The sequence below is a fragment of the Euwallacea fornicatus genome, chromosome 15 (assembly GCF_040115645.1).
Source record: "Euwallacea fornicatus isolate EFF26 chromosome 15, ASM4011564v1, whole genome shotgun sequence".
Taxonomy (NCBI): Eukaryota; Metazoa; Arthropoda; class Insecta; order Coleoptera; family Curculionidae; genus Euwallacea; species Euwallacea fornicatus.
Genome location: NC_089555.1, coordinates 1,264,348 through 1,274,509, shown reverse-complemented (window position 1 = coordinate 1,274,509; position 10,162 = coordinate 1,264,348). Strand labels below are relative to the sequence as shown.

Here is a 10,162-nt window from a genome sequence, read left to right as displayed (position 1 = left end):
TTAATGCTTTTTTCAATAAGACAAGTGCTATATTTCAATATCAAATATCACAATTCCCTCATGAGACATGTTTAGTAAGTATCAAAGGGCCTGATCCCATAATTGGCGTAAATATTCTCCCAAAAGGCCATTTTTTCCAGCTTTGGTTTGCGTTGCTCCACATTTAAGTCTGTTTCTTCGTAATTGCCTATATTCAAATATTGGAAATCGCTTGAGGTCACTGTGGCCCATAGAACCCTCTGAAGAAGTTCGTGTTCTGTGGGTGTAGGATTGCTGAAATTTTAGGCAATTATAGAGAGAGAGAGATACACAGGATGAACTTAAACTTGCTAATATTTCACAAAATTGGTCCAGAGCCTGACCAACCGCCTGTGCACAAGCTGATGATCACTGGGATAGCTGGCCACTGACTGTCAAAAAGGCAGGTATCCCCACTCTTCCACATGGGTCACATTGCCAGACCCTCAAAGAATAATAATTACTCAAAATGTAACAATTCCCGTTATACTTGCCAGGATATTTATGCTCAGTATTAAAGCCCAAAGTTCCTGTGTAAGAAAACTGGTAATAGTAAACGTCTGAATGGTCGGAATGCAGTTCAGCAAATTTAGTTGCGCCCCTCACGAAGTCCTGATCTGTGAAGTACTATGGAATTCCACCTGCTAAGTGCTAATCTTGGTTTTCTAGGACGGACTAATTTACCTGAATTCCCGCGAGTTTGTTATTGGCAAAAGTACCCGATGGGGAATATTCCTGCTTAATTAAATTTCCGACTTCGTTCCAGCTTTGCTCGTCAGCACTATGCATATCCTGCGGCACTAAGAAGTCAGGAGTAGCGTCATAAGTGCTTAAGTAATAATCCACGTATGCTGAAATATTATTGCCAATGATAGTGCAGTTTTTATGAATTAAATTAGTACCGTCTAAGTTAACCAACCCTTCTTCGGAACACGTGCCAATTAGAATTGGAACTTTGTTTACTCTCCCATTTGCAGCCAGTTCGTATTGATTATCCGGCAGTACTGGATGACTAGAGAAAGTGTCGGTTACTGGAGCATATTGAAAACCTTGTTGCATCGCGAGTCTGTAGACTGCATCAGGCTGTGCCGCATCCTATGTAAAAATTCTAACAATTAAACAAGTTACTAGAGATCCACACAAAGAGTAATATTTAGCTTCCTCAATGGATTCAATGGAAAACCGAGAATTGCCCATGAGTATGTTTCTTGACCTGAGCAAGGCTTGTAATCTGAAGCATGAAATTTTATATAAGAATCTGGAAGCCTCGGCATAATTAAGCAATCATAGAATTAGCTGAAATCATATTTTTTTTGGTAGAAATGAGTTCGCAGTTGCTGGACAGGTGTTATGAAAGCTTCGTCAGGATCGTTTAGTGTGAGCCGGGGACTCCCCGGGGAGCACATTAGGGTCCTCCTCTTTGCAATTTTCATTAATTCCATTGAGAGCCTACTGCGGCCTAATGTGAGGACGCTGATACATGGACGTTAGATTATGCTGTTTTTAAATATCGTTTATCTCTACGTGAGCACGTACACAGTTGTTTAAAATTACATAATAACCTGCCTAGAGCCATCGAAACGTGGACGAACATAAGAAATATAAAAACAGCTGCCTACAAGTGTTTAGTGAATCTTGAACCGTGTAATTTGAATAAACATTATAATGGGTCGGCAAATTAAATAATGTAATAATGTGGATTGGCTGTCTCATTAAACAGTCTTGCGGCGTTGTTTCGTGTTATGTAATTGTTACTGTTTTCCTGCAAAAAATGATGTTTTAACATTATCACTTTCTTTTTAATTTTTACCCATACAAGGTGTCCCAAATCCGATGCTCTATCATTGCTATCTCCTACACGGTAAGAGTTGCAGTTAGTAAACCGCTTTACTTAAGAAAAAAGTTAGAAACAATGTCTTAACGCATCAAATAATCAGCATAAACCAAGGACATGCCTGGAATACTCCATACCCCATACTACAAGCACGAACCTTAATAAGAAAAATTGCGGCTTTTACTATGGAAATTCTCATTTACCGCCACTGCGCGGATGTTTTCAACTTTCGATCATGTGCTCAGCGCCACCTGCCCCGCATCATGGTGGTGCCTTAGCTTCCAATATGAATTAGACGAAGACAAACGATGTGGTGCTGCTAACCTGACGAGTAAACTAGGCTCTGGATGTAGATGATATCCAGTCGCATCTCTTCTTCTCGTTTAAGAGCGTGTGCTAAAATAAGACCAACGTATGCTGCGCAGCAATTAATATTAGCGTTAAGTCATGAGTCGACACGAATTGTGGAGGCAAATGAGGGTTTCGATAGACAAAATTGGAAATTTTTCTTTGATTCGTAGACTTCGGCACCAAGTGATTTTGTTGACAATTTGCGCGTTTTCGCAAATATTTCATTGAAAGTGACACCTGTTTCCATTTTTGAGCCAGTTTTTGAGTAAAAAAACAAAAACAGATGAATTGGTAATATCACGGAGAAAATGAATGCATGTGGAGTGATACGGGGCCCAGAATAACGATTAATTTGATTTTCGTGAATACTAGCCTTCAACGCATTTGGCTCTTGAACACCCACCCAAGTAAGATAGTCGGTCCCAGTTTCATCAATAGCTGCGGCATCAGCACTTTGCAGCACCTCAAGCAATTTCTGTGAATCAGTCGATTGGTCGAACTGCGAGTCGATAAAACTGGCTGTCTTGAAGGTAATTTCAGTTTCGTTCCTCTGATACGCCCATGGACTGAAAGGAGTGCCTGACTCCATAATAGCAGCAGAAAATAAGTCTGTGGCGGCAGGGCTTAGAATCAGATAGTCAACAGAGGCTCCCCCTGCAGACTGTCCGCTTATAGTAACCCTTGAAGGATCTCCACCGAACGCTGCAATATTCCTTTGCACCCATTTGAGGGCTAAAATTTGGTCTTTCAGGCCTAGATTTGAGGGGATAACGTCATCTCCAGTTGAGAGAAAACCTATTGAATAAAATAAAATTGTAATTAGCAGTGAAATTTACCAGTGACAAATATATTTAATTAAATGGTCAGACAGTGGCTGTCTAGGGAATTAAAAAAAATTGAAAACTCAATTGGCAATCCATTAAATTCTCACACTTTACTGTCGAATAGCCGGAAATCTGATTTTTAATTGCCGGAATCGATACCTGATTGAGGACTAGTTAAAAATAAAGAATTTTCCTGTCGATACTTCACTAGGGAGTTTTTTGAAAACTCACCGAAAAGCTCTAGTCTGTAATTAACTGACACAAAAACGAGGCCTTCGTCCATGAAATAGGTGGGATATATTCCTCCAGTGGCGTCAGAGCTAACCAGCACTGAACCCCCCTCGAATCCTCCTCCATGGATGTTTACCATAATTGGGAGACTTTCTCCCACTTCGGAGGGGTCCTAATGGAGACAACAAAAATTTTCTGTAACGTTAATGAGCTATGGCTATGGCGATGGCTACTGAGCAAATCTCACCTGAGGGGTAAATACATTCATATGCGGGCGATCCTCATTTTCCTGGGGATAATCCGCATTAACTTGATAGCAAATATTGGGATTCTCTGCGGAACCATCATGGACTTCTGTCCATGGATCTGACGGCTCTGGATTCTACACCCAGCTATCGTTAAACACGAATTAAAACAAGAAGATTCTAAAGTCCTATCTGAAGACGTCTGGATCCAATTGGAGGTTTAGCATACGGAATAGAATGAAATGAACAATAAGTTTTTCCAGTGCTGGTGGTCTCAATGGTGCCTTTAATGGGCCCATCTGGGGTGGTGACTTGCTGAGCCTGGAAGTGTTCGGTACGTGAAATTTTCGAAGGAAATCATTCAGAGTTGGATACCAAAGTCTCGGCATCTAATAAGATGGTTATTAACAGAATCAGGGTATTTGCCCTCATGGTAAGAATAGCACAAATGTGCTGAAATGTGACTAAACGGTACCTTCTTGTAGGCGCATTCAGTACTTGCAATTCGTGTGGTTTGTTATGCCTGTTGTTCCGTGAAAATCTGAGATAATAATACTCATATCTGGAAAAAAACCTTTTTGTTCAAAATCCGAATTTGGTCTAACAACCAGTGACGTCCGAGTAGGGTTTTTAAATTAATCAACAATAAGCAATAAAATATCGTTATTTTTTATAATTGAAATGCATTTGTCAACAGGGTCATCAGTTATCATTTTTCAATGCTCCCTGATAATATCAAAGTGCACCCAATAAACAACACACTTATGGTAGATATCACTCACAAAGCGACTAACAGCGAAATAATGCTGATGAATATTTCCATATTGGTGTTTTTACCAGTAGCCCTTGTTTCGGTAAGCCAAAAAAAAACAATTTTCATTAAAGGGACTTAAATGCGTTCGTAGGGTCAGCAAGTAACCACCGCCGAAGGCCCCGTCAGAGGCGTAGCAAAGCAAACTCTCACAGGCAAGACCTTTTACACGTATTTCTCCATTCCTTTCGGCAAGGCCCCTATTGGTAACCAGAGATTTTTGGTCAGTAATTCACTTGCCTTCAACTCATAACTTTAATGAATGCTCATTAGGCTTCCGAACCTGCGGATTCTTGGACTGAAGTTTACGATGCAACAACTGAAAAAAGCAACGTCTGTTATCAGATGAACAGCAACAGCAGCATAGAAACTGAGGATTGTCTCTATTTAAGCGTATTCACACCTCAAGTACGTAATTTAACGTGAACAGTGCAAAAACCAGCAGAGTCTGTATTAGGACCCTTCAAACAGCAGCAAAAACTATCCTGTGCTGGTTAACATTCACGGGGGAGGCTTCTATGGCGGTTCAGGGAAACTCAATGGCGGGCCTCCCCCAAATTACCTCATAGATGAAGATATTCTAGTTGTTTACCTGAACTACCGTCTAGGAGTTTTCGGTACATGGAAATTTTTTGAAATTCCTAATTAACATTTCTGATGATTATCAAGGATTTTTGGCTACTGATGATGGAGTGATCCCAGGAAATGCGGGATTGAGCGATCAAATCTTGGCGTTAAAGTGGGTGCAGAGGAACATTGCGGCTTTTGGGGGAAACCCAGAGAAAGTGACCATTTCGGGACAATCTGCAGGGAGCAAAAGCGTTGGGTATTTGGTGCTGAGCACGCAGGCGAAAGGTTTGCCTCTAAAGCTTATTTAATGATACCAAACATGGTTATTTCCACTAACAAAAAAGAAAACAGTAAATGTTTCCCCCGATAAAAAAAATATACCTAATGATTCCTAGGTTTGTTCTCTGCGGGTATAATGGAGTCCGGAGCTCCGCTTTGCGTGGGAGGCTTCCAGAGGAACCACACCCAAATCGCCTTTAGAGTAGGCAGTTTCATTGATCCTCAATTCGAGATTTCGAATGACACAAAGAAACTTCTGGAGGTGTTGCAAGGTGTTGAGGCTCGGGCCCTTAATGCGGCAGCCTCTCATTACTCTCAATGGGTACTACTAACCCCTCCGCCTCCCTACAGCTAACTGAACATTTTCTATGATAGGCCTCAGCACAGCCGAACTTTCTAGAGCGGAACCCTGTGCTGCAGGGCTACTACTTTGCACCAGTAATCGATAGTAATAGCCAAAATCCAATAGTTCCAGAGAAAATGTACGAGCAACTTATTAATGGGAGCTTCAATCGGGTCCCAGTTTTCATGGGTGTCTGTTCTGAAGAAGGATTGCTTGATAGGACATTTCAGGATGAAAATTATCTGAGAGCCTATGACACCACTCCCTCTCTTCTAAACCCTCAGGGCATGAATGTCGCAAATGAAGAGAAGCGGGCAGAAGTTGGGCGGTTTATTAAAAAGCAATATTCCCCTTCAAGTGATTACATTCAAAATCCCTTAGCAGTTTTACAGGTATTACAGTGCCTTAAGGGAGTTAATGATGGTGAACCAAAAACATTTTAGTACTATACAGATCAAGAGTATGTGAGGGGATCCACCAAGCATGCCGAACTTCAAGCTAGATTCACTGACGTGTTCTATTATCAATTTTCCTTTACTGGGGACTTGGATGGAGGGAATACGGGATATCCAGGTTTGAGCCAAATATTTTCTGCAAAGCGCCTCTATACATAATATTATGAATTCTACCACGTATTCCTGATCCCAAAATATGACGAAAACTTCATATTAAAATATGTCGAAAGGCGCTTCGTTTTCGATAATCATTGTGTAAAAAGTGGGTCTCTGAGGATGGTTTTGATTAATATTTTCGAAACGTTTCGAGAGAAATTAACGAAATGTTGTATTTTATTATAACATTTTGTGCTCTTTCTGTGTCTCTGTAAAGACATTACGAAATTTTTCCAGAGACAGGTAATACGGACTATCTGATTTTTTTGTACTTAACTTTTTTGACGATTTTATCGAAAAAATATAAAATTTTAGGATTTTTACATGAAAAGGTATTAAAAAATTGGGATTTAACAAATCAGTGAATACCATTAAATAAACATGAGATTTAAACCATTTTTATTAATTTTATTTTCTTTCTAATTAATCATTATCGTTTTCACCACCAGACTTTATTAATAAATGCTGTCTGATATTTATCTGATAAAACATAATACACATCGATGTATTAAATCTCAATTTTCTCAAAACCATTGGAGATTTCGACTTTTAACAAGTGTGGCTTTCCTACGTGAGAATCTTCAACTTTAAAATTTTTCCCGTAAAATCATTAATAAACTTAAGTACAAAACAGTTTAGGTACTTTTTTTGTTGTTCTTCCATATTACCCTCTGCAAAAATGTGATAATGTTTTTATGGAAACTCGGAAAGAACAGAAAATGCTATGACAAAGTATAAAACTTCATTAATTTATCTCGAAACGTTTCGAAAATATTAATCAAAACCGTCCTCAGGAACCAAGTTTTTACACCTTGTATATCGAAAACGAAGCGTCTTTCGATATATTTTTATATAAAGTTTTCGTCATACTTTGGGACCTAGAATATGTGGTTAAATTTATGATATTATGTTCAGAGACACTACACATACACATATCAGAATTCAGAAAATTAAATAAAATTCTGGACACTCCCGATTTTAGCCCTGCCCTTCTTTAACAGCCGTATTTGCATATTTTTTCAGTCAAACTTTCTTCATTTAATTAGGATCTGGCAATGTTTCGCATGTCTCTGAAGGTATTTACATCTATGGAGGCAAGCCTCTAATCTCCTATTCCCTGGGGGATCAATTGATAAGCAAAAGACTGGTCAAGATATGGGCCAATTTCGTGAAATACAGGTAACCTTCCGTTTCGTCCAGAGATTTAGTTAATGTTGGCGTCTTCAGAAATCCCACGCCAAAACCTGAGGCGGTTCTTCAAAACCTTACGTGGCCTAAAGTGACTCCGGACAGCTTTCAGCATGTCAACATTGGGAACTATGAAGACACTGACTTGAAGATCACTTCTGGAAAACCTAAGGCAAATAGAATGGCATTTTGGGACAGTTTGTATGGGAAGTTCGGGCACAGGCCGTATGACACCTATTGATGATTATTTGTTGCAAATAAAAGCCATAGCTTTGGCTAAAATCTAAGCTCATTTCCCATTAGTTCTATTGCAATTATCTAAGAGCGGTGCTGTGGCCAGTCCTTCTTCGTTAAGAAGCGAATTATTTACTTAACCCAAAGGATGGCAAATATTGTCTTTTTCACGGTCAGCTCAGCAAATCCCATATCCTCGAGGCTTACAACTCGCAAGTCTTTTCTTAAGAGTTGTGCGAATTGATGTAGGTCTCAAGGCATAAATTGTGATATAAAGAAAGGGGCTGAAGACCTCAACTTCCACTTCAGACACCCAGCTCCATCAAATTATCCTCGATTACGTCCTCGAAGGTAAATAATTCACCACCCCGAGAATTTTATTTCCACGTACCTTTAACCAGAAGACCCTATTTTACGAATCAGTAAAACTCCAAATGTAATAAATCGATTTCTAATGGTGCATTATGCCCAAATCTCGGTGAATATAATTTAGAGGAGAACCGTAACAGACTCCCTTTCGAACTCTCTTTGTCAGCGATATTTAAGCGACGACCAATATCTGCTTACGAAGGGTAAATCAATAACCTTTAAGCCTATTTTGTTCAACGGTTACCGTTATTTTAGTACCCCAATAACAATTGTGAGGGAGAGATTCATAATTCAACTCTAAGAAAGCAAACAAATTCGTAGTGAATCATCAATCTAGAGATTCTCTTGCCCTTCGACCCTGTCGACGATCTGAAGAGCAAATTTTTAAAATGCAACACCCCGTATATTCTCAAATTGATGCGAAAATCGCCGATGTTATTATAATTCTTTTCGATCTTTTCGGCCTTCAATGACACAAACTAGTTATTTTTTATTCGACACCCTGTATATTGCCCGACATTTTAAGTCGGCGATTTACAGTGAATGTTTCAACGATACATGTTCCTATACCGACTTCATGTTTAAATGCAGGACCACATGTAATTTCAGTGTATGAAAAACTGAATGTTAAATATTCATTTCTCTATAACGACCTCTCACCATTCTGAAGTTCTTAAACTTCAAAAACGATAGTCTGAGAGAATTCCTTGGGAATTGCCGTTCCAATCTCTTCGCCCCACAATGACGTAAAACAGTGATTTTGTAATGCAACGCCCTGTATATTGCTGGACATTTGAAATCGGCTATTTACGGTAACAGTTTCGACGATGGATGTTTCCATTTCGGCTTCTTGTTTAAACGCAACACCCCGTATAATTTCAGCGTATAAAAAATCACATATTACAGCTTCGTTTCTCCCTATAGGTCTCTCGCCGTTCCGGAGTTTTGGAGTCTCAAAAGTGATTATTGTAAGTGAATTTGCTAGACATCGTCCTTAAAATCAGAATGAAATTTCCGAGAGTGTGTATTTTTAAGTGCATCACCCTGTATATTTTCAGTTCTTCAAAATCAGAATTTACAAGAATTATTTCACGTATGCATGTCCATATGCTGATCTTACCCTTCCCAAAATCTTAAAAGCCATTATATATATATATATAAGAGTTCACCCCCCCCCCTCTGCCACCTCGCATAAGTTATCCCCAAAGTGATAGTTACATCGTCCTATTTCCATCGTAATTGAAACCTTGGTAATATCAGCCGCAATGAAACCAAAATTTCATCTGCTGATAAATCTAGCTATAGGACTGAGTTAGTGGAGTGTGATATATTGTGTGATTCACAAAAGCCGCACGGCATAGTCGTATAAATCACGGGGGTATATCTGTTTAACCGCTGTTTTGGGTGAAACCGAGGAAACATGGACAACTTTGAGCCGATTCAGATGTGCTACTGGTAGCTGTGACGACCCCTGTTTCCAAATAAAATAATAATTATTATGTAAACTATAATATACGCACCTAGCCAGTGAAGACCAAGCTGGCGGAAAAAAGGGAAAAAAGGGACATACAGTTGCCGTGTCGCCTACATGTGTGCCCCGTGCATGCACTAAATATCAATTAGCAAATTCTCGTTAGGCATGCATGAAAATCCAGCTGTCTAGTTATTAAGATAAGTTTTTTGAGTGTGCTTTAATGTACAGGGATAAAATTCGTTATGACGGGTAGCTGAGTTAATTAATTATTCGGTCTGAGAGATATGCGCACACAACGCTCTTTAGATAAACAGAAAATGCATTTTTGGAGGGGAATTTACCCTGATGGTCGAGATGTTTCTTGCTCAAATTGAGGAGCGATTTCATTAGCGAAAACCCTGTGAAAAATTTTTCCATGAAAAAGGTTGGATATTAATTAATATTAATATGCTCAGCTGGTACGCAGCTCTATGATTGGCCCCTTCAAATTCTGAACGCACTGTGCGCTCTATGGTCTCGCCCTCATTAACGAAAGTTCTCTATAAGTTTTCCATTGGAAAAATTTAAATATTACAGACCTTGAATTATCGGAATTTATCACAACCTCTTTAATGAACAGAGTAATGATGAATTTGCAGCAGCCATCATGTGTTTCTAAGCAAATTTCAGAGACAAACCAGAGAAATTCCTGAAATACATATTTAATTCAAAAATGTCCCTAAATGAAGCCTCTGTTTCTTCAAATAAAAAAGAAATATGGAGACTCTCAACATATTACAG

The 10,162-nt window shown here is 39.2% G+C and overlaps 1 protein-coding gene and 1 pseudogene across 1 annotated transcript; one reads left to right on the top strand and one right to left on the bottom strand.

The window, feature by feature from the left end:
* Positions 1–4,115, bottom strand: LOC136343698 (juvenile hormone esterase-like; annotated as a pseudogene).
* Positions 4,116–4,207: 92 nt separating this feature from the next.
* Positions 4,208–7,597, top strand: LOC136343693 (esterase E4-like). Its single transcript, XM_066290583.1, has 10 exons — positions 4,208–4,357; positions 4,409–4,537; positions 4,588–4,722; positions 4,772–4,931; positions 4,984–5,169; positions 5,280–5,485; positions 5,539–5,898; positions 5,950–6,079; positions 7,164–7,296; positions 7,345–7,597. Exons 1-10 carry the CDS (start codon positions 4,223–4,225, stop codon positions 7,544–7,546), a joined length of 1,776 nt encoding a protein of 591 aa, XP_066146680.1. The 5' UTR covers positions 4,208–4,222; the 3' UTR covers positions 7,547–7,597.
* Positions 7,598–10,162: the final 2,565 nt, after the last annotated feature.